Consider the following 27,982-nt stretch of genomic DNA (forward strand, 5'->3'; position numbering starts at 1 on the left):
TAATTAATAAATAAATGATCCTGGACAATTCAGCATTCATTATTCCAAAAAGAAATTTATTTGAAAGTATTTTTGCAAGCTTCCCTTTTATACATCTCTCTTTATCTCCTTGATTGCTGCATGGATGCCTACCTGTGTATATAATGCCTGTGCACAGAATATACAATCTATTTTCACCTCATTTATCTGATTCACAACCATTTGGCCCTACAACCAAGAAACCTTTGATAGTGTTACAAGAAACATTCAGCCATGAAAGCCTGATGGGGATTTTCCCCACAGTGATCTTATTTCTTGGCTTACCTGCATTTACTTAAGCCTCTAAGTCTTATGGCTCCTACAACACAGATTCCTTTTTGTGTCTGTTCTTCAAGATCATGTTTCATCATGACTACCATTCAGGTGAGGTCTCTCTGGTTTTAAGTAAATTTAACTGAAAAAAATTCATCTTGAAGTTTATTGCCTCATATAGCAAGAGTGGGGGAGATTTGCTGTAAATCCTAAAGAAAACTTGGTTAGATCTCTGAATGGAGAGGTTTCTACTAATGAGAGGGAACCTTGACATTTTGTGCAGGTCCATTTTCACCAACTAATAGCAAACTCAGGGACAAGCATCTTGTTAGTTTGGAAGAAAAATTGAACAACCCATAAAGAATACAATGGTTTCTTTATGTTTGAGGAAACATCCTGGATGTTCAAATATCAGTAGGCTTTGTAAGATCTGGCTATTCTCATTGGCTTTCAGGATGCCTAGAACATTGAAAATACCAGTTGAAACAATAATAATGGTTTGGGGTGGGAGTGGGGTTAAGCTGAATTAGCTGCCTGATTAATATTATTGATTGACTGGAATCCCTTGATCAAAATAATTTATAACAAAGGGTGTCATACTATATTCTAGATCCCTTGGAATACTAGTTTTATGTTGCAATTTGGCTTTGTCAAGCTTCTTTTTTTATCTCCCTGGCACTTGCAGAAGACTTTTTTATCTTATGAATGGATATGCTTTGCACATGAATCTATTATGAAATATATCCTGCGGATGAAGAACTGAAGTCTGGGAAGTTATAAATCAGCCAAGGAGCACATCAAAAACTGAAACGCACCCAATGAATTTTATGCGCTTAAGACAGGCTTCTTAAACTGCGGTGCTATGATCCCCCTAAAATCAATGAATTTGTGTCATATTCATACAAATCAAATGAATGATCTGTCCATTGATCTTAGTGATCTCCACATTAGGTAGTTATGTGAGTTCCACTGTATAGGTAATATGTTAAAAAGTCAAATATTAAAGGAGCTAATAACTGGGAGGAAACCATTTTAAATGACACAATTAAAATATGCTTATTTTCAACCATACTGGATAAAAAATAACTAATATATTAAAATCTATCATTGATACATTGAATTTGGAATGATAAAATATTGATATGATTCAAATTGAAGGGTAGCAATTCAGCCTTCTCCTAAATTGTAATCCCCTATATGTGTGATATTTCCTATAATGGCTAATTACATGTTTATTATAAATTATGGTATTTGTTGTCCAAAACCAAGGCAACCAAATCAGGCAAGACTTCACTAGAGCAATGAATCAGTTGAAAACAAGCTTTGAAGAGTATCTTGTAAAATCTCATTCCTTGACATTTGAAGGGGGGCTCCCAGCAATAAATATATATATATATATATATATATATATATATATATATATATATATATATATGTGTGTGTGTGTGTGTGTGTGTGTGTGTGTGTGTGTGTGTGTGTGTGTGTGTGTGTGTGGAGAGAGAGAGAGAGAGAGAGAGAGAGAGAGAAATGAAGACATATTTAAAGTTGGTTGGAACTCACCTTACATCTTCATCATGATTCTATTTATAAAGAAATCCATGAATATTGATTAGTTCTTAACAAAGCAGAAAACCAAAGCAAATTAAAAATAATATTCTCAGCCATCTTTTCATGCCAAATTCATGTGAATTTGGGCTAATCCTCTGAACAGAGAAGACCATCTATTTCTCAGCAATATAATTGTTATCATCAAGTTTGGAAATACAGGGATTCAAAGCCAGATTTCTTATGCCTAAGCACTCAAACTTCCCTGCCTGAATGAACAAAGCAGTCAGTTTCATTGTTTCCTTGTTACTATCTTTTTAACACACGCACACACATGCACACACACACACACACACACACATACACACAGGGACATACTCAAGGGTTTTTTTTTTTTTTTTTGTCCTGTTTTAATCTTTTGCTTTCTTCTTTCTTTGTGTTCCCAGATTTGGATGACCCAATTGTGACAGTCCACCAGAGCATAGGGGAAGCAAAAGAACAGTTTTACTACGAGAGAACCGTATTCCTTAGGTGTGTAGCCAATTCCAACCCACCTGTTCGGTACAGTTGGAGGCGAGGGCAAGAGGTTCTATTACAAGGATCCGACAAAGGTGTTGAAATTTATGAGCCTTTCTTTACGCAGGTAGGGATCAAGGTACAGTCATATTTTTGTCATTATTTATTTTTCTTCCCCCAGTGCTGTTTTATCTATAAATTAATCCTATTTGCTCTTCAAACTAGCAAGAACATATGATGTCCATTACAACATAATTGTATTTTTTTTATAATTTCATTACTGGGTGGTATTGAGGATAATTTTTTATATCTTTAAAAATTTCTGCAATCTTAATTGAACACTTAATAATGCCCAAAATGCATTTTTTAAAAATTCTTTTTTATATATTGTGTTGTCTTTTGTGCTGAACAAGGTATCTACAAAGGGCAGAATATGATGGGAACAGTGAATATTCTGAATATAGATGGTACAGTGGTTAGAATGCAGTATTGCTGGCTGACTCTGCCCATAGACTGGAGTTCTGTTCTGACTGGTTCAAGGTTGACTCAGCCTTCCATCCTTTCGAGGTTGATAAAATGAGCACCCAGATTGTTAGGGGCAATATGCTGACTCTGTAAACCCCTCAGAGAATACTGTAAAGCACTGTCAAGTGGTATATAAGTCTAAGTGCTATGGCTATGGCTAGTGTGAAAAAACACATTATATTGGGGAAAATGCTTGCAATTTTTCCCAATCTTAGGAAAACTACTTCCAAAATGAGTACCATAGAACAATTGTGCTCAAAAATTATTTAAAGAATCTGTTCTTGCCACATAGTCCTGAGTTACACAGATTGGAAATGTATTCCTCAATGTATTATATAATGACAACAGAATGCAGCATAAGCATAATTGGCTTTAGGTAAAGTTAAAGACGACATCTATCTATACCAGTGGTTCTCAACCTGTGGGTCGGGACCCCAGTTGGGGTCGAACGACCATTTCACGGGGGTCGCCAAACAATGCAGTCCGCCATTTTTTCCCCCTTTTCCTTAGCTGTGCTACTCCCTTTTATTCTATTGGCTTTGAAAGCCAATAGAATAGACTCTCTTGAATAGAGTCTAATTCTATTGGCTTTCAAAAGCCAATAGGAATTGTCCAGGCTGTCTCTGCCCTGCTGAGCCTGCCAAAAGTCCCATTCTGCAAACGGTGCTGCACCAGTTGAGTAGTCCTCGACTTACGATCGGTTGAGTAGTCCTCGACTTACGACCGATTGGGGGGGTCACGGCATTAAAAAGGTTGAGAACCACTGATCTATACCATAAAAAGATCTGCAATTTGCACCCTCACCTCACCCTCTCCCTCTCCTTCTCCCTCTCTTCGCTCTCTCATCTTTCCCTGCTAATATCCACTAAGACTGGTTAAATCCACTCCCAGAAATCTCAGATTTGCCCACAACAGAATGTGTAGCAAAAATGTTTAAACTACTTTTACTGAATTAAGAGAGGAAATGGGTGCAGCTTTGCTCAATTCCTTCCCTTCTGTTTCTGCTTGCTTATCCTGTCTTGCCACACTGCTGATGTGGGATCCAAAAGGTACCCAATCTAGGTTACAAAATCCAGCAAAAAGGATCATACCAGTCCCTCTTTGGATGCAGATAGAGATTTAAAAGAAGGAAGCAAGTATGAATTGTGTCCAAGTAGTCTGAGATTTCATTTTTTAATGGGTGGTATTATTCATGAATTGCTAATACATGCAACACTGCATGCTAAACTTAGAGATTATAAGTATGCAAGTTATCAGGGCTGCTAACAAAGGCTTGACTCTACCTACTTCTTTGCCAACTCCTGGGATCAAGTTATAAGAATCTGTGAAAGGAAACAAATGAGATGCTGAGTGTACAATCAGCACCCAGGCACAAAACCACTTGCAACTTTCGTAGATAATTTTCAGTTAATAGCTTGGAAAGCCCCATTGCTTTGGTCCTTTATTATACTTGACAGGTTTATATTGCCCAAAATCACTAGCAAAACCTTGCAGAAAAATAAGGAGGCTGGAATCATAGGGCGAGAAGGGATTTGACTCTTTATCTCCCTGTTATATTGCACTAACCACCATCTGAGTAAAATCATAGAAATGTCATGCTATTCTATATTCATTTTTTTGCATGCTGGATTAATTAGTATGACTTAAAGAGTAATATCCCATACAAATAGAGTTAATTTGATAATATTTATTTACCTGTGATTATCCCAACATTGGGAAAACTGCTTTCAGGCTTGATCTGTAAAGTAATTGTGAAGGTTAAGTATAAGAGCCAGTTTGGTCTAGTTGTTAAGGCACCAGACTAGAAAGTGAGAGACCATGAATTTTACTCCTGCCTAAGCCATGAAGCCAGCTGGGTGATCTTGGGCCCAATTCATTATGGAGAAAATAAGAGGAGAAAGGTGTATTGGATATGTTCCTGGTCTTGAGTTACTTGTGAAAATAAGAAAGGTGAAATACATTCATTCATACATACACACACACATACATACATACACACACACAAACATACATAAATACATACATACATACATAGTATTGAGTCTTTGTTCTAGAATCTTGCCATCTAGATTTCTACTGCTGCTCATGTAAATAAAAGAATACTGAGTCAGATACAGAAAATTTCTAAGAAAAAATATTTGAACACAAGCCAATAAAACTAAACAGGATTATGGAAAGTAAAAGAGAACATTTAATGAGATAGAAAGCAACCTATATCCTTTATCCAGACTCTAGTATTTCTACACAGTATCTATGGAACTCAAGGCCAGGAAAAATTATAAAATGTGGGGTCATGTATTTCTCGCTTTACCTAATAGACATCTGGAAAATGAAAGAAATGTTGCTGCAGAAATTTACATGTGAACTATTACAGGAAAATATATATATGAATAAAGTTGTTTGCAATTAGCATATTCTATGACTTGGGAGAGAAAATGTACTACTGTTAGGCTTATGGATATCTATCAAAAACAAGACCCAAACTATTGAATATTGGACAAAGACTATAAAAGGAGAATATACATTGAAGTCAGTTCTGTTGCAAGTAATGGGTACCTCAGATTTTTCCCACCTGCAGATTGTTTAGTTATATCTGTTGAATACATTTCTTTACCAGCTTTTGATATAAGCTTGCACCAGTGATTTCATTATATAGATGCTGGCTATGGTAATTTTTGAGATCTTTTGTTACAAGATTTGGCTCTTAGCAGTATAATAATATTTTAATACAGAAATAAACTTTTTATCTCACTTTATTGTTAAAATGCTAATTATACATTCAAGGGAGAATGGATTATATACAAATACTCCTTGGCATAATTACAAAAATTGGGACAAGAACTTCCATTGCTAAATGATGAGGTTGTTAAGTAAGTCTGATTTTACTACCTTATTTTCCCGTGGTCATTAAATGAATCACACATTTAAGTGAAACCAGCTTCCTCCATTGACTTTGCTTGGCAGAGGCCCTCTGGAAAGATTGCAAATAGCAATCACATGACCTCAAGATGCTGTAACTATCATAAATGCATGCCAGTTGCCAAGCGCCAAATTTCACGAATGCTTAAACTAATGTTTAACTTATAGGGTCATATGAAGATTTCTAAGAGAAAAATAAACGTAGTAGAGAAAGGAAGAGAAAATGAAAATGTAAAGGAAAGTATCAGAAGCTCAGTACTCATAAACATAATGCCATTTTGAAGGGCTTAAAGCAACTTTTCATCTAGTAATTGTTGAATTTTTAATTAGCCAGTTAGTTGACAATTGCTGTTAATAATTAACATCAATTAATTAAAAGTTAGGGGGCACGATGGAAAGTACCATTTTACTAACCTCGGAAGGATGGAAGGCTGATTCAACCTTGAACTGGTGAGAACCGAATTCCTGGCAGTGGGAATACAGAATTAGCCTGCAATACTACCTTCTAATCACTTTCCTGTCAAATATACCGCATTTTCTGGTGTATAAGATGACTTTCTAAAGTGTTGAAATCGGTGCCGAAGTCGGGGGTCATCTTATACACTGAGTCGCCTTAAACGCCAGAAAATATGGTAGTCAGAGAGACTGAACTTTAGCTCAATTTTTCACTGCCACGTTGCTATTTTGTTGTTGTGGAAATGGATGCAAATAGGCCAAACGATTCTCCATGAGCATTTAATTAAAACTGAAGGGCTCCTTGTGAGCCAGCATTCCTTTCCTAATAATGCCATGATACGGAAATGTTTATTATTATCTCCTTTATTAGATAAGTTCTACTGGGTTATATGATGTGTCACATTAAATTAGATTCCATTTTGGAAAGTGTTTGGTTTTCAGGTTACTGCCTGGGATTCATTTTCTGCTTTGAATTTAATGAACAAATCAAGTTGCCATGTTGATAACTGAAGGCTTATCACTAACCTTTCTATATTTACCAGAGGTCAGCTTGAATTAGTGTCTCTCTCTTTCTCTGGGCAAGCAGGAGATAGAAAAGATGTTTATAAAAAGGATAAGGTGTAATTAAAGGTTTAGGAATTATACTTGCATTTCTCACATATTCCTATATAGGTTGACTTAAATCTCAATGGTATATACCTTGCATTTAGAAAGCATTATAATACTTCTTTCAGAGGACAGAGAAGAGAAAAAAAGAATCTTGAATAGGTAAGCTAGGAATAAGCAATTATCTATAAGACCTTCTACTAGACCGAATGCATAACTCAGGCAGAATAGAATAGAATAGAATAGAATAGAATAGAATAGAATAGAATAGAATAGAATAGAATAGAATAGAATAGAATAGAATAGAGAGAGGGTGAGCACAACATGGGAAAAAGAACACTAACCTCACAGGGTGACTCAGTTTATCCTGAATACTGATAAAGTACAAAACTCCCAACGTTTTTAATAGACATAAACAACAACAAAAAAAACTCACAAAACAAAAGACATTAAACAAGTGTATTAAAAAAACACTTAACACATATAGACATATTATTTGCCCTAATTGAATACTGATAAATATATTACAACAATATTAGTTTTCCATTCCCCTGCAAAACAGGCCCTCAATTTTTTAAAACTACTAATTCTATTTGCAGATTATTAACCTTTCATCTATCTACTATATTAATGACCAAAAAGTTAACAAGTGGAAAAATAATAAAAAAGGCAAGAATGAAATTTCAAAACCCTGTGTTAACAAACTGTTATTGTAATCAAGTCATAGAAAATTTACTATGGCTTCTTATCTATCCCAAATCATCCCAATGGTTAAAATGGATTCATCCTAGATCAAATATCCATGAGTGTTTCTTATCTAATGCTTATTCATCTCTTATCTAATGCTATTTTCAATGTGAAGTTTTGCTTGGCCAACCAGGATTCTTATTTAATTATTGTTTTTATCCCACCTTTAGATTGGATTTTTAAACTCTTACCTTTATTACTTTTATAAACAATTTAAGGTAGTGAACATAATTAATACCCTTTCCTCCTCCTATTTTCAACACAACAACCCTGTGCACTGGATTGGGCTAAGAGAGTGACTGGCCCAAAGTCACCCAGCTGACTTTCATGCCTAAAGTGGGACTAGAACTCACAGTCTCCCAGTTTCTAAGCCAGCACCTTAACCATTGCACCAAACTGGCTCTCTTATGTTATAATGATCCATGTTAGTGTCTGAAGTTCCTCTGTCTACTAAGGGGTGGGGAACAGTCAGAGATTCACCAGCCCAGCTTTTTATGGGTCAGTTCAAAGTTCAGTTTATCAGTTGCTAACTAGTTACAGCTCATGACAGCACACGGCTGACTTTGACAGAAGCTAAACAGGGAGGAAGTTGTATTTAATGGGAGGGTACCATTATTTGACAGTAGAAACCTCATTCATAATAAAACATCTAGTTATGTCTTTAGTGGCTGAAAAATGCAATGTCACTGAAAGATTCCCAGGACTATAATGGTACACCATAACCAATCTCTCTCTTTTTTTAAAATAAACTTTACTGGTTTTTAAAACATAAATCACACAATAGTTGATTAACAGTATGTTTGCCTGGCTTACATTTACAAAGGAAAATCATCAACAATTAATATCTATAATCCATAATCCACGTATTCACACAAATGTTTTTTTCTTTTTTCTTTTTACCATAGATATTCTCTCTGATAGTTCCCGACATCAATATTCTTAATTTTCACTTTAATATTTAAATATTTTCCCTTTAATCAGTATCATGCTTTGCTGGTATTAGGGGAGCTAAAAAGGGTTAGATCTGGTTAGTTTTGGGATGGGAAATTAGGAAATACCAGGCTTATAGGTTAAGGATGTATGCCCATTTTGGTAGTAAGTCATGATAGTTGTTCAGAGAAGTGCCCCGTTTCCCCATTGGAGTTGTTAAACAGAGCAGGGGTACCTCAAGGGTGAGGGGATCCTTGGGAGGTCTAGCACAGGCTGAGCCTGCACTCCATCACCTCCCTAGCTGGGGCCAAATGGGGTGAGATGGGAGGGGGAAGATAGGTGAGGAGGGGTTCCAGAGCATCCTTGCAGTCAGGCATAAGGTCAAGCAGATTGCCAAGCATCCAAATTTTGTTCATATGACATATGGGCTGCTACAGCAGCCACAAAATTGGACAGGAGTCATAAATCTTTTTCTTCAGCTCAGTCATAATTCTGAACAATCACTGAATGAACAGTCATAAGCTGAGAACTACCTGTGCTGCCTGCTCACACATGCATACACCATGGGAGAAGTCTTTATTGAGTAATACAAGCCTAAATTTGTAATCTCCAGAAGTTGCTAGAGTCCACACATGCCCCAATGAGTCTGAATGTTGGCTCCAGGGAGTTAAGAGAAGGAAACAGTCTCTGTTCAGCCAAGCCCACCCACCCCCAAAGTCTAACTTCAATCACTAGGCAAGTCCAAGGGAAAGTAAAAAGTAGCTCCCCTAACAAGATCAGGTAAAATCCACAATCCAGAGTAAATCTGCAAGGCAAGGCACGGTCCAAGGTTTGAGATTGCAAGTTCAAGGCAAGAATCCAGAAAACACACAGAAGGGCAATCAAACACATTGTTCCAGCATTGTTTCCCTTTTTGGGCCAGTTTAAATAGCCAGTGCTGTTGCTACCCATTGCAAGGAGTGAGGCTGCTGCCTTATAAGTAGTTGGGCAGACCCGGCATTGCTCCTGTCTCTTCTTGGCCCTGCATGTTCATAGACTGGGAAGAGAGGGTAGCTCCTCATCATCATCTGTGCTGGCCACTGGCAGTTGTGCTTGCATCCTGCCCAAAGCCCCAGGGCTAACCTGTTGCAGCTACATCTCTATCAGCCTGCACTCAGAGGGCAGCTCATCCCGTCACTCCAGTTGCGACTGTTCCATTGATCTGGAGCCTGCTGCTTCCTGATCAGAGCCTCCAGTCACGCCCGGACTTCCTGCCATATCTTCCCCTGAGGAGTCAGGGACTACTGTAGCATCTGAGGAGGCATCCAGAGACGATGCATCCAGAGAGACCATAGTTCTACCTACTTTTTCTATGTTTACATTCTTGTAATGACCCTAAGTTTAGGACATTTGAAGTAAGAGAATCTGTATTGAAAGTCAGTTTTAGTTCCAAAACTTGGGATCATTAAACTTTGTAATTGTAATTTCCTACCATTTTTATTCCCTTGTAAAAGACTTTTGTTTTTTTACCTATTTATTTATTTATTTATTTATTTATTTATGAGACTTATATACCGCTTTAAGTGCAAGCACTCTCTATTCTCTTTCTCTTTCTCAGATGCCTTCAAATTTCCCTAGTTTGTCTTTCAGTTCAGATTTTTTATTTATTGGTGCATTGGTGAGGTTATTTTCTACTTAATATTTCTCCATTATGGATCCCTATCTGCAAAATTTTCCTAGAGGAAATATCTTCTTTGAGAAAAAAATAAGTGGGTGGGCTCATTGCTTGGAAAAGGTGGATGGGATATTGACAAATGACAGGGAGTGGACAGTACTCACATATCATCAGTTTCTACTCCCCCCCCCCAATAAAACCTCTAAAACCTATTTAAACAAATCTAAACAGAGTAATTGATAAAAGGAGGGCATATATAAAGTGATTGTCAACGCTGCAAATATTGTATATTCTTGCTTTTGACAATATGTAGAATTGTCTGGTAATTATGGGGTTAATACAGAGCAGAAGGGGGGTTGGGGGTAAACCCCAGGAAAGAAAGAGGAAGAAAACATTTGACCTTCACACTAATTGGATAATGTGAGATATGACGGGCTAATTTAGGGAGGGAACATGCGGATAATTTAACTGCTCAGAGGAAGAGAACTTAGATCCTAGCATCCCTCTGTTGTGCCTGTGCTGACATTTTGTAACAATAAAAGACTTTTAGGAAAATAAATGCCTGGAAGTTCTTTGGAATGTTTCATTAGCCGGAACTACAACAGTGATAGTTAAGGAGCATCTGATTACCGTGAGTAAATTTAAATATCTAAAACTAAACCAGTTATGTGCAAAAGTCTTGAAGGAATTCATACATTTCTGTCTTGATCCCTGAGAAATTATGGAAGATGGGCATGATGCTAAAGTGTCATGCTAAATCAACCTGATCACTTTTTTTAAAATAAAGTGGTCAGTTTAGTTAAGCATAAAAATGATTGACAAATTATTTTATGAGAATCTGGTAGCAATGACAGAAAAATGTAGACTGGACTATGTTACCATCCTATAGATATAGAGGATACCCAACAAATATACATCTATGGCTTTGTATAAAGCTGGTAGAAAGAGTCAAGTGCCATATCTGTAATGGTATGTGAGAATGACTTTGGGGTGGGGGGTGGGATAAGAGCCACAACCTGGGAACAATTAGCTCACAAAAGGAATATAGGAGTGGAGAACATTTCAGAAGGTGACAGGGGTGAAATGTACTTTCAGACTTGCAAGATTCTGTTAATGTAATCTTACAATAAATGTAACAATAAAGTAGAAATAGTCCATCTAATCTAATAGTCCGTGCTTCCTGTCTGGTCTACCTCACAAGGTACATTAAAAAAAGAAAAGAAGACTTTGGCTGCTCAAGAGCAAGCTATTCAAATTAAAGCAATCAAAGTCTGAATTGAAAAATTGACAAAGCAAATTGTCCAAAAATGCTGAAGAAACAATAGATTATATACAGCTCATTCAAGAAGATTGTACAAACTGATTATAAACAAAAATGTAATGGTCTCCAAAATAATTCACTGGAACATCGATGAAAAATATCAAATGCCAGTAATAAAAAAATGGTGGGAACATAAGAGTTGAAGTAGTTGAAAATAAGTAGGTTAAAATGTTGTAGGATTTCTGAATGGAAATCTGGTAAAGTCTTGGCTCATAACACATCAGATTTAAATTGTGGTTGAAAAGATCAAAGTGTTGATAATTGTGTCAATATACAGGGACAGCAAAATACAAAACAAAAAATTGGAGAAGAATTAGACTCTATTCAAGAGAGTCTATTCTATTGGCTTTCAAAAGCCAATAGAATAAAAGGGAGTAGCACAGCTAAGGAAAAGGGGAAAAAATGGTGGACTGCATTGTTTGGTGACCCCCGTGAAATGGTCGTTCGACCCCAAATGGGGTCCCGACCCACAGGTTGAGAACCACTGCTCTATATGCAGTATCTCATTCTCCATTCATAAAATAAGTTTTGTTTTATGAGTTGTAGCTTTGAAATAAATATTTTGAGAGATAAGTAATAATAATAGTCAAATACAGTATTATTTAAATGTAATGCTTGTACATTTATTTTTAAATACCTTAAAAATAGGGGGAAATTGTCTTATTAATGAGCGCATTCAAAAGCAAAACAAACTGGGAACAGATACGTTTGTTTGTCCCTGCTACTAATGTGATGTATTCTTCTAGGAATAGGAGCTATTCAATTCAAAACTATTTAGTTTCACATCTCAGTGGTGCAATACAATTCCACAAACTGCTAGCATACAGAGGGAGCAAAAGGCCAGCCAATTCCAAAGTAAAATTAGAGCAGTTCTCCCAGTTTAAATTCAATCCACACTGTGAAAATTTCCACCATTTATTAAAATATTTTTCAGCCAATTTGAGTAATTAGACTTATTATGCCTAATGGCTTAATTAGCATAAACACAGCTAATGTAATCTCATAATTGAGCACTGCAATTACAATATGGAATGATTATGAAAATTATTGGGGGAGTTGGGGGTGGGTAACATGATTATTGTCTCATCTGGCCCCAATACTGTCAATACAGTTGATAATTTCCACTATACATTAAAATATTTCGTGTTCAAATGTATTAATTTCAACTAGTGCTATGCCAAAATGTTATTTTGCATTTTGATTTTAACCATTCTCATTCATGGTGAGAGAAAAGACCAAATCATTGGTGACATTCTTATGAGAGGGTTGTAGAGTGCTTGCCCTTATCACATTGAGACATGTCCTTAATTATTCTACCCTTGATTGTACAATCACATCTATGGTAGTCAACAATCTTCCTAACTTCTCACATTTCATACAATCAAGAGTATTGAAAGGGATCTTGCAGATCATCTGACCTATTGCTCTGAACTTAGCAGAATTTACTACTGTAGCATGGGTATCAAACTCGATAGCGTCACATGGCGTCTCATAACATATTGTGATGTTTTTTGCCTTTGCGGGTTTCTGTTTAAACGCTTCCTGTGAAGGAGAGTCAACCACTTCCCAAGGCAGTCTGTTTCATTATTGAACAGCTCTTATCATTAAGATTTTTTTTTCTTGATGTCTAATTAAAACCTATTTCCTTGTAATTTAAATCCATTATTTTTTTTCTTTATTTCATAAACCAAACCTGATCAATTCTACTCCATCTTCTACATGACAGACCTTCTAATACTTGAAGACAGCTATGTCTCCCCATAGTTGTTTCCCCATGCTAAATGTGCTCAGTTCCTTCAAACATTTCTCATAGTTTTCATTCTGTTCCTTATCCTCTTGGTTGTTGTCCTCTATGCAATGTTCCAATTTCTCAGTACATTGGGCACCATACCAAAAACTATTGGATAGCATTTAGAAAATGGGCACATTGACACAATTTCTATCTGTCATTACAAAAGGCCACAACTGCTTGGATCACACATACATTACACTGATATATATTAAGATTCTCAGCTGTGACTTCAAATTGTTGTGAAAAGATATTGTGTGACCAACCATAATAATTTATTAAATTTATAGGCTACTAGATCATTAGTAACTCTGGACAGTTTACAATGATTATAAACAGTTAAAAACAAAGAACAATACAAAAACAGCTGAAGGGGAGAAAAAACAAGAGGAAAGAAAACAAACCTGGAGGGGAAAAAAAGAAAGACAAGGAGTATCAATTGTCCTTACCAAAGGCCTACATGAAGAGACAGGTTTTTAGGATCCTTCAAGATACCAGTAGGATGGGAGATGTTCAAATCTTGATGGAAGAGGGGCTTCATTCCAGAGGACAGATACTGCTACAGAAAAGGCACACTTCTGGGAACCCAATAGATGGCATTATTTAGATGATAGCACATGGAATGCACCAATCCTACCAAATCAAACAGGCTGAGCAGAAACTTTGAGAGATAAGCTGTCTCTCAATTATCCAGGCCTGTGCCCCAAAGCATATGAAACAATATATTATCCCTCCACTCCCATTTCATTTTTTCCATGCTTGCCTCTGTTGGCTTCTTTTCAGAGCAGTTGGGAATACAATAAATGTATAGCAAAACCTTGGGTTTAGCCATCAATTGTTTTCATCTTAGGGCTCTCTCTGTGTCACTTCCTGGTCCATCATCAGGACAATTGTTCACAAATAGTTAATGGCTTGGAATACAACCAACTGCTTGGTTCTATCTTTTGGTCAAATGATCCATTGTGAAACTATTATTAAGGGATTGGAAAAGATTCTAGATGCCATGCCTTACTGGCTTTCTTTACCTTGTTATACTCTAAAAAGATAGCATTTTATCTTGTGATATGCCAAATGATGAGCTCCTTTTGAGAGTGCTGTTGTCTCATGGACACCATGTTGCCTTCACTTGATCTAGCAAATGAACCTGAAATTTTAAACTTGTATGTATGTTCATATGCCTTCATATTTGGGGGTTAACTTGACTTATTTCACTTTATTAAAAATGGCTCTGTGTTTGATGGCATGTGCTGGAAATCATTGTCTAGGGCAAGCTTTCCTATGGTAAAGGGAGGATGCATAGGAGCAACAATCAGCAAAACTTGCCTAGTGTTGCACCCTCTGTATAAAAGTAAATTGATCTAGGAAATCATTTTTAAATTAGAATAATTTGATCTCTGCATCTTCAGATTACATCTTCCAGCTTCCCCCATTAACTTTGCTTGTTGGAAGCCAACTGGGAAGGTTGCAAATGCCAATCACCTGATCCTGGAATAATAATAATAATAATAATAATAATAATAATAATAATGATGATGATGATGATGATGATGATGATGATGATGATGATGATGATGATGATGGACCTTGGAGGTCATCTAGTCCAACCCCCTGCTCAGGCAGGAAACCCTGTACCATTTTGGACAAATGGCTGTCCAGTCTCTTCTTAAAAACTTCCAGTGTTGGAGCATTCACCGCTTCTGGAGGCAGGTTGTTCAGTTAGTTGCTCTAACTGTCAGGAAATTTCTCCTTAGTTCTAGGTTGCTTCTCTTCTTGATTAGTTTCCATCCGTTGCTTCTTGTCCTGCTTTGGAAAATAGCTTGACTCTTCTTTGTGGCAGCCCCTGAGATATTGGAACACTGTTATCATGTCCCCCCTTGTCCTTCTCTTCATTAAACTAGACATACCCAATTCCAGCAACCGTTCCTTATATGTTTTAGCCTCCAGTCCCTTAATCATCTTTGTTGCTCTTCTCTGTACCCTTTCTAGAGTCTCAACATCTTTTTTATATCGCAGTGACCAAAACTGGATGCAGTATTCCAAGTATGGCCTTACTAAGCATTGTAAAGTGGTATTAACACTTCACGTGATCTTGATTCTATCCCTCTGTTAATGCAGCCTAGCACTGTGTTGGCCTTTTTGGCAGTTGCAGCACACTGCTGGCTCATATTTATGTGGTTGTCCACTAGGACTCCAAGGTCCCTCTCACAGTTACTAAAATTGAGCAAGATACCCCCTCTACTATACCTGTACATTTGGTTTTTCTTGCCTAAATGTAGAACCTTGCTTTTTTCACCATTGAATTTTATTTTGTTAGATAGTGCCCAGTGTTCAAGTCTGTCCAGATCCTTCTGTATCTTAAGCCTGTCTTCTGGAGTGTTGGCTATTCCTGCCAGCTTGGTGTCGTCTGCAAATTTGATGAGTTCCCCACCTATCCCCTCGTCCAAATCTTTGATGAAGATGTTGAAGAGCACTGGGCCCAGAACAGAGCCCTGGGGCACCCCACTACACACGTCCCTCTATGTAGATGTGGTTCCATTGAGGACCACATGCTGAGTACGGCCGGTCAGCCAGCTACGGATCCATCTGGTGGTGATGCTGTCTACCCCACATTTTTTTATCTTGTCAAGGTTGTGATCTACTTTATCAAATGCCTTACTGAAGTCCAAGTAAATTATATCCACAGCGTTCCTATGATCCACTAATTTTGTCACTTGGTCAAAGAATGCAATAAGATTTGTCTGGCATGATCTGTTTTTGACAAACCCATGTGTCAGCTGTCCTCTGCCAGCTGCTGACAAACTCCAAACACAGAAGGAACAGGTGACCAGCAAACTTTAATGCAAAAGAAAAGTCAGCACTGGGAGTGAAATGCTCCCAGTACTTTACATAGTTGTGCTCCACCCACCAACCCCACCCCACTTAGCAAGCCAGCATCCGGTCCGTATGGATAATAGGCGTAGTGCACCACCCTTTCCCCCCCTCCAGACACACCCACGGAGCCTCTGCCGTCCCAGCCATTTGTTCTGATAACGAGGCAGCTGGAGGAAGGGAGATGCAGCCAAGATAAGGCACAATCCCTCCCTTGTCCTGCTTATCTAGTCCCTTGTCCAGCTGGTAGGAGGAGTGTTCCTGGCTTCTGTCTCCTCTGAGGACAGCACCTGCGGCGTCTGGCTACATGCTCCCCATCTCCCGGCCCATGGCAAGCCCAGGGGCTTGATAGGCAGCCCCCTCTACCAGGGCCCCTCCTGGAAGGCAAACAGAGACAGGTGAGTGTGCGACAATTCGATTGGTCCCTTCTGTGGCCCCTCCCCCTGGTTTTCCAGGGTGCTGGCGATGGAAGGCCCACACCAATCGCGGAGCATGGACGTCTTCCTTCCGCACCCACGATGCCTCCGACAGAGGGTACCCTTTCCATCTCATCAAGTAGTGGACTCGTCCATGACAGCTCCGGGAGTCCAGAATTTCTTGTATCTCGAACTGGTCGCCGGAAACTGGGCCTGGTGGTTGGGCCGCCAGGCCCCTGGGGGGACTCGTTACTGGCTTCAGCAGACTCCCATGAAATATAGGGTGCACCTTTCCAAAGACCCGAGGTAGTCATAACCATACGGCTACCGGGTTTATGACCTGAAGCACCTTGAAGGGACCTACGTACTTGGGACCCAGCTTCTTACAGGGCACCCTCGAATGTAGGTACTTGGTGGAAAGGTATACCCAATCACCCACCTGAGAGGGCCTGTGATCAGCCCTTTTTTATCAGCTTGTGCCTTTGTGGCCGCCCCTGCTTTGGCCAATGCTTCCTTAACCTTAGCCCACAGATCTTCCACTCGTGCCATCCAATCCTGGGGTGTACACGGCAAGGGGACCCCCTGGGGCCACTCAGGGATCAGAACAAAATAATATGCCGAGGAACACCATGGGCCCGGTAGATATGGTCAATAAATAACCTGACCAATCGCCGAGCAGACGGTAGTCCCTTACAAGGAACAAAATGGGCCTGTTTGGAAAACAGGTCGATTACGGTCCAAATAACCGTGTACCCTCGGTTCTTTGGTAAATCTACAATGAAATCCATGGCTATATCCTCCCAGGGTCGGGTTGGATCTGCTACTGTCTGTAATAAACCCAAAGGCTTTCCAGTACAGGGCTTGGCCATAGCACAGACATGGCAACTTCTCACATAGGCCTCTACGTCCACTTTAATCCAGGGTCACAGTCCACTTTTGGCTTTTAGTAATGACTTTGTTTGCCTCTAGGTGTTCGCTGTTTGATTATCTTGTCCAGAATCTTCCCAGGTATTGAGGTCAGGCTGATAGAATACTGCAACTTTTATAAATAGATGCTAATTGTGAAGCACCCAAAGTTTGATTGTGTGACTGTTTGGATGCAGTTACAGTTGTAAGTGTAAGAACAGGTTTTAAGTAACTTTTTTTCAGTGTTGCTGTAGTTTCAAACACTCACTAAATGAATGGTTCTATGTCAAGGACTACTATAGTTCAAACTCTGTTTCAACCTGAGCTCTTTCCAAAGATCCAACAAGCAATGTACATTGAGTCTTCAAAGCAGCATAGTACATTTCAGAGTACAAAGCAGATGCATAGGTCAATAAAATTGATTTGGTGTGACCTGGATGACTTGCTTCTGCCTTTTCTTTACCTGTGCCCCTGCTGATTTTCTCTTGTACAGCCGTAGCTCCATTGAGTGCAAACATTGTGGTCACAGCTGCATTGTAGTTGGTTATGAAATCAGTGGCATAAAAAAGAATCTGTGCCTACTGAGGCAAATACAATTTCTAGCACTAACTCACCTGCCTGGGTCTTCAGCAGACTTTCTCCTCCCAATGATCAAACAGAAAAGAGAGAACTTCCCTGTAAACACTTTTCCACCTCCCAATTCCTTTCTACAGTGCCAGGGCACAATTTAGCTTATGAACATCCTTCCTTCTTTCCAATCGTCTCTCATAGAACCAGATTCCACACCCCCAGCCTAAGGTGAATCTGTGCACCAGAACATCCAAGAAACAGGCACGGGTCTTCCAAACACCAGTTGTATTTTATTTATTTAAGAAAATTAAATGGCCGCCCAACTCATTCTCAAAACTTCAGAGTTATGTTACCTGGATTCACCAAAATCACTCCCCGTTTTAAAAAACTTTCAAGGGTTGGATATTGCTAAGAAATTGGATGCTTCATCAATAATTCCTCTGCCTAAAAGATTAATATCCAAGTGAAGTTAAATGATCAATTACACAAATCTTGGAATCTGGGACTTATATTGAACCGTATGTGACTTGAGTCTGAAATCAAACCTGGAAAATTATCTGAGACAGATTGTGTTGGCAGATTTTGAATTGCCTGGATACTAACATCAGATGATGCTTGTGTTTATCTTTCATCCTAAACAAAAACCCACTAAGCCTTTTGTGTAGACTGCAGTAACTATATTACTGTACAAAAAAGAGCTTACATCAGGGAAGTGTTCATCTTAAAAGCCTACACTGGAAAAATTAGTATTAGAAGGAATGATTGTGGAGGAAATTTGCATTTAAAATAAGTTCCTAGGCATTTTACATTAAAAGCTACATAAATCAAGGGACTGTGTGTCCAAAGCAATTTACAAATATAAATGAATACAGATTGTTCCTGTGGATTAAAAGGAAGAAAAAAAACCCATGAAAAATCCCAATGGAATGAATTACTTCCCTTCTAATACAAGCATGAAACAGGTCTAGGTTTTTACAGGCTTGCATATACAGTATCTTGTGTTGAAACCTTGTTCTGAAAATAGATATATAAGACTAGGGCGTCATCATATGTCTAGTCTTCTACCTTTACCTTTGGCCAACTAAATAAGAATTCTGGCTTCAACTTCATGCCATTTCTGGATTCTCCTCTAGATTTCATTATAGCTTGTCATATTTCCAACAAAAAACACACACTCCTCTCTTCCTGAACAACTTACTCATATCTTCCTACCTTCCAGAATGGTACATTACATTGTACATCTATAGTCACAATCTGAGATCACTCTTCCATCTTCTTGAAGGATTTTTTTAAACTGATAAACTCACTTTATATTGAGGAGGGTTTTATCACTCCTTGCTGCTCATTAAAGTGCCCTTTTGCAATACATACCTCACTGTTGTTCACTCTCTCAGTAGAATTTTTCTGGTAACTTGCCGTTTTCAATCTGCACACAAAGACCTTATAGCTTCTTTCTCTGGTGTCATATAGATTGGGGTGATGCCACTCTGCGTACCATTAGTCGTGGTCAGGAGAAAATAACCTAATATTAAACTGATCTGTAACAGTCTATACAGTCTATGGAGATTCTTAGTCATCCAGGTCATAGTTATCCCAGTGGTGCTTTTTCACGAGGCAACTGGACTTTCTTGTTTTTCTTGTTTTACTTCTCATCAAATAAGTTTCTTCAGCTCTGACTGGATGGTGGAAAATAGAAGGATTTATAGTTCTTGCAGACAGCTGGTCATCTACCATACAGTCTACAACAATACATAGATATTAATCTCTCCTCCTGCCTCAAATTAAGAAGCATTCAGCCCATTCAGGCATAAAAAAAGATTAAAAAATTGACTTTTGATTGTGCTGAACCTATGGCCCACATTTTAAATATTGTAATTATAGAATTTTTTTTTCTAAATCCTTGCAGTAAAACTGGCTTAGCAGAAGCAGTGCCCTTGAATCATGGCCTGCAAGGCTTTGACATTCACTATTGGTTGGCAAGAAGGCTGACAATTACACTGAGGAATGGTGATTCCTATGTTTGGGAAGTTTGAAATCGATATCCATAACACTTAATTGTAGCAGATACATTGGGAAATAGAATTTCTCAGAGCAAGGATTCTGGAAATGTAACACAAAATATTGCAAGTGTAATGCATGGTTTCTCTTGTGTGAGGTTTGCACAGTCTTAGAAATGTTTCCAATTAGTATACAATACAGATTTCTTACTACCTGTGCTGTATCAAATGTCTCAAAAACTGCTATAAAGTATAAGCCATCCAAGAGGGAAGCTAGCAGTTAGTTCACACATTGCATTAAGATACTAAGTGGTTTGTTTCTTTTGGGTTGCTTAAATAATTTGTTTTCTTTTGGATTAAACACCAAGTCATTGTTTCTAAATGGCTTAGGCTTACATGTGAAACAAAATATTATGATTGGGTTAAAAAGCCATAGTAACAGCAAACCATTGTTTAGTGTGATGTTTGAATCCAGTAACTTTCTCTCTCTTATTCAATACAGCATTTTTTAAAGAAGGGAAACTAACATAATAGGAAAGGGACAATAAGGAAAAGGGGGATATTTGCAGTGCTGATGTGCCGTTGAGTAGACTACCTTCCCCCAAACTTCAGTTAGAGACAAGCAAGAAAAATAATATCTGCTTGGAAATAAAACAATTGAGCCAATGCATATTTTGATGGGATATGTTAAGGCAGTGTTTTTCAAACTTGGCAACTTTAAGATGTGCGAACTTCAATTTCCAGAATTCCCAAGCCATAATGGAGAAGTGTGGGAGTTGAAGTCCATCTTAAAATTTGCCAGTATAGAATAGAATAGAATAACAGAATTGGAAGGGACCTTGGAGGTCTTCTAGTCCAAACCCCCTTCTCAGGCAGGAAACCCTATACCAGGGGTCTTCAAACTTGGCCCTTTTATGATTTGTGGATTTCAACCCAGAATTCCTCAGCCAGGCATGCTGCCTGAGGAATTCTGGGAGTTGAAGTCCACAAGTCATAAAAGGGCCAAGTTTGAAGACCTCTGCCCTATACCATTTCAGACAAATGGTTGTCCAATCTCTCCTTAAAAACTTCCAGTGTTGGAGAACCCACAACTTCTGGACGCAAGTTGTTCCATTGATTAATTGTTCTAACTCTCAGGAAATTTATCCTTAGTTCTAGGTTGCTTCTCTCCTTGATTGGCTTCCATCCGTTGCTTCTTGTCCTACCTTCAGGTGCTTTGTAGAATAGCTTGCCTTGTGGAAACCCCTGAGATATTGGTACACTGCTATCATGTCACCCTTTCATTAAACTAGACATACCCAATTCCAGCAACCTTTCTTTATATGTTTTAGCCTCCAGTCCTCTGATCATCTTTGAAAAACACTGTGCCAAAGTAATTGTCCTACAACTTGAGGCCCACCAGATATGTTGGCATCGAGAGATGCAGTTGTAAATGTGTAGCTGTTTGAACACATCTGGAAGATACTAAATTGGAGAAAGTTGCAACATGGCTATCATTTTAGATTAGAGTGCCTTCATGTATTATCTTGCATGTTCTTTCTTGAAATATAATAATAATCTTGTCTTGTGCTGGCTGCAGGGTGAAACCAAGATTTTAAAGCTGAAGAATCTTCGACCTCAGGACTATGCCAATTACAGCTGCATTGCATCAGTCAGGAACGTCTGCAATATTTCTGACAAAATGGTGTCATTCCGTCTTTCCAACAAAACAGGTATTTTGGGTCTTTTTTCCTCTCCTATGCATTAAACCTTTTTTGGGAGAAGGGCGGTGTAAAATAATGAATAAATGATGCTGACGTATCTCTGTTGCATTTCCATGCTACAGACTGGTTCTTATTCAATCATCTGTATTACATATACAATAACAGTAATACTATTATGTAATGTGTCAGGGACTGGAGCCCTGACTATGCTAACAGTTGTTGATTCTGACATCTTCCTCAGTTGCTGTGTATTTTATGTTTTCTACTTATGATTAGAAATTGTTTTTAATTTATTTTAAGACTGTTCCCAGAATCACTATTTGAAATGAGCATCCATACAAACTGAATAAGTAAATATAATACTGTGCACTTTAATAAACTTCTGAAGTTAGTTATTATTGTAAGATACCTTAACTAATATTTTTCCCTTGCTACTTTTTCTACTGCTACCTATTCATTCTCTATCTCAGTGTTCCTCAACCTTGGCAACTTTAAGTTGTGTGGACTTCAGTTCCCAGAATTATCCAGCCAGTATACTGTATCTATCATCCATTCATCCATACATGACTTTTTTTCACATTTCCTTTCATAGGATGGAGCCATTACAACTGTCTCTGAATGCGATCAGGGTTATACTTAGGTATCTTTTTCAAACATGATTTCAAGACAGATATTAAGATTGTTTACAAATGCCTGAGATGGGATGAGATGGGATGGGATGAGATCAGAAGGAGATTTAGGATGATGACCAAGAAGGCTGGATTAGAACTACGAGCCCAGTCCAGTTGAAAGTTGGGGGAATGTTGAAGAAGAACATTCTGCAAGATGAATGTTGTGTTTCACTCAATGAAACAACAAAGGGGAGTTTCTACAATGTCCCTCTCTATGGAACATCACTCTTGTGTTAAATTGTCCTTGCCATAAGAAGCTACATGCACTGACATAACTCTAAGCCCTGATGGTGCAGTGGTTAGAGTGCAATATTGCAAGCAAATTCTGCCCACAATCTGGAGTTCAATCCTGAGTGAGATCGAGATTGACTTAACTTCCCATTCTTCCAAGATCAACAAAATAAGGACCCAGATTCTTTGGGGCAATTTGGTGACATTGCAAACTGCTCAGAGAGTGCTATACAACCCTGTGGAGTGGTATAAAATCGAAGTGATACTGCTATTTTTCCCTTCGTGCTTCAGTTGATCCCAGAACTGTGGATGCTCCATTGTTGAAGATTTTCAAGAAAAGATTAGACAAACACTTGTCCAGGATGGTATAAGGACTTCTGTTTGGGGCAGAAAGTTGGATTATAAGACCTTCAAGGTCACTTTCAGCCCTTTGGGATAGTCTTTCCTTTCCTTTCCTTTCCTTTCCTTTCCTTTTTTTTTTTTTTGTGTGTGTGGGGGAGCAAACTGTTTTGGTGAAGCTGGAGATAACAGGATTTATTTGTTACAGGGCAGAAAAATAATTTATCTTCTTGCTTAATATTAAGTTTATATTCCATTTTCACCTGAAAATTAATCTGCAAAAATTTGATTAAATAATTGCTTTAAACGGTATGTACCAACCAAAAATGAAATTTAATTACATTTTTCTCAGAGGAAGAGTATGTATTCAAGAAGTACCAAACAAGAGTGCAATTTTGCTAGAAATAATGATAGAATCTCCCTGACTAATGAATAAATTGTGATGTAAATAATTTAATCAAGTCTGCATGACTAGTGATTTAAATCACCCTGATTTGTTGTGGTAGTTGCTGCTGTTTAGTTCCATTGTATTACATATTCTCACTTTTTATGCCTTTAAATTTCTATATCTGTAAGGAAGTTGATATGAAATATTTTAGAAAATTGCTTTTTCTTACCATTCCTATCACTATCACCACTAAGCTATTGCTAGCAACTCTTCAGAGTCCAGCCAGAAGTAAATGTCCAGAAATAAAGATGATACTGTGGTGCATACAATGCCCCTTAAGATGGCTTTGATTCAGACCACATGGGGTCTTGAATAGCATACATTAAATAATCTGATTGGTAAATTCATCTCACCTTCCCCAGCTATTGTAATCCAGCCTGAGATAATTGATACAAAATGTTTTCGTTGGAAAAGATGTGATGTTCAAAACATGAACCATCAGCCAAACTTACCAGATTCTTCCTTCCACCCATCCTCTGACTTAAAAAGACTTTTTGGTTTCATTCATTGAAAGGGAAGGAATTTTTTTGTTAATAAGCAGCTATTAGATTGAATGTTATTCTGGGTTAAATAAAAGTATATTTTGTTTTGGGATGGACTGAACTCCTGACTTGATAAACATGTTGATTTCAAAGTGACAGTACAAGAAATGGTTTGCCATTGGCTTTGAGATTTTTTTTTTAACCTTCCCAATTGGATGTACATAGCTTGAATTTTCTAGTAGTCTCCCATCTTGCTTAACTGTTTAAAAACAGAAGTTCATAAATGTCAACACTTTTAGAAGAGGGTGGCCATCAAGTTACCAGCTGAAAAGGCCCCAAAACAACTAAAAAGGGAAGCTGCCAGGAGAAACTTTTTATGAGTTTTCTACTTTGTGCCTAAGGTGAGATTTGGGAGGTTATCTGGATTTTGCATAGTGCAGATTGCATATTGGCTTTCCCAGAAAATTATTCTCTCTGGATTTCTTTGTATGTCACAAAAACAAAGGTACTGTATGAAATCTTCCAACTTGAAAGAAAGGCCCCACCCAGGATCTAAAGCTAGGTTAGGGGAAGAATATATGGATAACACAAAACCTATCTGAGTTGTCTTTTGGGAACTGATTCCTAGTGAGTACATAATTCAAATATTCAGGAAAATTACTTAAAATTGATATATTAAGAATTATAGGATGTGAAATCCAAAATCTCGAGGTGGCATAGAATTAAAACAGCATAAAACAGCATTAGTGATGAAGGTGCTGGCCTAAAACCCAGGAGACTGTGAATTCTAGTCTCACCCTAGGTATGAAAGGGTGACTATGGACCAGTCACTTTCTCTCAGCCTTTCCCATTTCACAGAATTAATATTGTGGGGGAAAGAGAAGGCAGGCTATTTTGTATTATGATAAATTTAGTTAGCCACATATTAATTTTTATGGGTTTTTTTAACCCCCTTTTTAGTTTTTTTTAAGATTTTTTTGATAGATTAGATATAGATATAGATGTAGACATATAGATGTTAAAGGTTTTTTTAAAATTTTGTGTAGTTTATATTCTTTAGTTGCTAAAATTATTGTTTGTATTTCACCCTTCTTATGCTGGTCTATGACTATAATAAATATTTGATTGATAGGAATCAGGAGTATCAGGCATATTCATAGCTTTAAGTTGTGTATGTATGAAAAGGCAAGATAACAACAACACAAACAATGTAAAACCATGTAAGCAAATATAGTGCATTGAGGGGAAAATGTACTTAAATGACAGGTGTCTGTTCTATAGTAGTCAGAATCACAAATCACTCTGGCTTCGGGCCTTTTTGAAAAGCCAGATGTTGGGTGTTTATGATCCATTGCACCAAATAGCTGAAGTGTCTTCTTTTTTCAGTTCTTCGATATTTGAAAAGCCTCAGTACTCATTGCTAGGATGATGTTTCTCTCATATCTGAATTCTGTGATCACATGTTCTTTCGAAGAAGCACTGAAAAAAATAGAATCTCAATAAACAGCTATATTTTCTCATTATCACTATACAGTTTAAGTGTTAAAGTACAGAAAATGGAAGACTTTCTGGCCAGCTTGGGTATTGGATAAAGTTTCTCAACCTTAGGAACTTTAAGAATTTCAACACCCAGAATTTCCCAATCAGAACACTTCTTAAAGTTCCTAAGGCTGAAAAACACTGTCTAACTACTGTCCTTTGGATTTTTTAAGAGCTAAAATTCACTTTATTTAGGATTCATTTACTCTGTCTGTTGACCAACAAGGCACATGTACAAAGAGTCAATATAACAAATATATAATGATTTGGCAATGTCCCAAGGCCAGAACCATATGCTAGTCACTGAAATCCACAATTAAGCTTCAGCCTTGATTTGGAAACTCAGAATAGACTTTTTCTTCTGAATGTTTATGTTAGACTCATCTATCAGGGTTCATTTCTAAGCTACAGAGTGTCTCACCTTCATCTATTATCTGTCATGTTTCTGCAAATACAAGAATCAGAAAACACATTACTTCCAGGCTTCCTCTATTTCAAGGAAGGAAAATTTGTTGTCTTAAATAATCCCTTACCAAAGATTGTCTTCCAGTATATGTCTTCTTCTCTTTCTGCATAGTATGAATACATTTTAATGCTAAATGTCTGATGAAAACCACCCACCCATTTTGTTCATCCATATTCTAACCATTAGCAGTATGTCATAGTTGTTCATTTATTGCTCCAAGGGAAGAAGGTGTGCTCTACTTTATGTGTTGTGTGAAAGCACGCTGTGGGTATGCAACATAGCCATCAGGTGGTTGTTTTCTAATGTCAAGATTCTCTGAATTAATCAGAAAAAACAATTAAGCAGATGCCATCAGAAACAAATCAGGCATAATGGAGCTTTACAATACTAAACAGAGGTGTAATTGGATTCATTTACACCTACCTAATTCACCAGGATCAGCTGCAGCTTAGCTGTTGGACTTGACTTTACAATTGATTCTGCATCAGTTATCCAAGAATGATCCAGCAACATTCCTATAAAAGTTAGTTTTTCTCAGTTTCTGATATTTCTTATTCTGAACTGTTTTGCCATGTTTCTCTATTAATTTTTGTTCCTTTTCATCATAAATCCTGCATAAAAGAAATCTACCTTTCTGAACCCATGCTGTTTTCTCCACATATTAAAAGGAGATAGACAAATTGGCCAAAGGATCTTTTCCGTGACCTGTCATGAATATACTTTAAAATAGGCATGTCCAACCTGTGGCCCATGGGCCATGTGCAATCCTGGACAGTTAGTAATGCAGTTCAAGAAGATCATAAATGTTTAATCTTATTATATGATTTATATGTATTAACTGTGCTATGTATTATATATTTGGCTCAAGACAATTTCTCTTCATACTCATGTGGCCTAGGGAAGCCAAAAGGCCTGACATACATGGTTTAAAATGTAGTCATTTAATTATATCATAAATATTTGCAGAAGGAGACTATTGTTTATCACTTGAAGGTTTTTGATGTAGTGCAAGGGCACAGAAGGTTACAAGCTGTAGCAAGAGTTCACACCTTATGGGACTTTGTCAGCATTGGCCTAGCAATGCAAGGAATTATAGTTCATCACCTTCTAGAATATAATGGGTTGCCTGTCTTGGAATATTAATATATAATTAATAATAAGCTGTGGTGGCTCAATGACAGTATTGCAGGCTTCCCATTGCCAGGAGTTTAATCCTGATTGGTTCAAGATTGACTCAGCCTTCCATCTTTCCGAGGTCAGTAAAATGAGGATCCAGATTGTTGGGGGCCTTATGCTGATTCTATAAACTGCTGTAGAACAGTATATAAGTCTAAGTGCTATTGCTATTATTAACTGCTTAAATCAATCAATCAATCAGAATAGAGCTGGAAGGGACCTTGGAGGTCTTCTAGTCCAACCCCTTGCTCAAGGAGGAGATCCTATACCATTCCAGGCAAGTGACTGTCCAGTCTTTTCTTAAAAACCTCCAGTGATGAAGCAGCCACAATTTCTGGAGGCAAGCTGTTCCATTGGTTAATTGCCTTCACTGTTAGGAAGTTTCTCCTTAATTCTAGCTTGCATCTCTCCTTAATTAGTTTCCATTCATTATTTCTTGTCTTGCCTTTTGGTGTTTTGGAAGATAAGTTGACCCCCTCTTCTTTGTGGCAACCCCTCAAATACTGGAATACTGCTATCATGTCACTGCCATACTCAATTTCTTTGCACTTTTTCCAAAGTCTCAACATCTTTTCTGTAATGTGATGACTAAAACTGGATACAGTATTCCGGGTGTGGTCTTACTAAGACTTTATAAAGTGATACTAATACTTCACATGATTTTGTTTATACAGACAATGATTGTGTTAGCTTTTTTGGCTGCTGCTGGCTCATGTTAAATGATTGTCCAATAGGACTCCAAGGTCCCCCTCACAGTTACAATTTTTGAGCCAGGTTTTGCCTAATCTGTACTTGTACCTTTGGTTGTTCCTGCCTTGGTGTAAAACTTTGCTTTCTCTACATTAAAATTCATTTTGTTGGATAGGGCCCA

The 27,982-nt window shown here is 37.8% G+C and overlaps 1 protein-coding gene across 2 annotated transcripts in view; it reads left to right on the forward strand.

The window, feature by feature from the left end:
* Positions 1-27,982, forward strand: part of MDGA2 (MAM domain containing glycosylphosphatidylinositol anchor 2) — a 376,726-nt gene that overhangs the window by 78,424 nt on the left and 270,320 nt on the right. Inside the window, exons 3-4 of one of the 2 annotated variants that reach the window (XM_039363106.1) lie at positions 2,283-2,491; positions 21,636-21,768. In XM_039363106.1, coding sequence (XP_039219040.1) covers positions 21,738-21,768 — 31 coding nt within the window. In that variant the 5' untranslated portion in view covers positions 2,283-2,491; positions 21,636-21,737. The remainder of the gene's footprint in view (positions 1-2,282; positions 2,492-21,635; positions 21,769-27,982) is intronic. The other variant, XM_039363107.1, reaches the window with a different exon arrangement.

The sequence above is a fragment of the Crotalus tigris genome, unplaced genomic scaffold (assembly GCF_016545835.1).
Source record: "Crotalus tigris isolate CLP2741 ecotype Arizona unplaced genomic scaffold, ASM1654583v1 scf7180000019550.566604, whole genome shotgun sequence".
Lineage (NCBI taxonomy): Eukaryota > Metazoa > Chordata > Lepidosauria > Squamata > Viperidae > Crotalus > Crotalus tigris.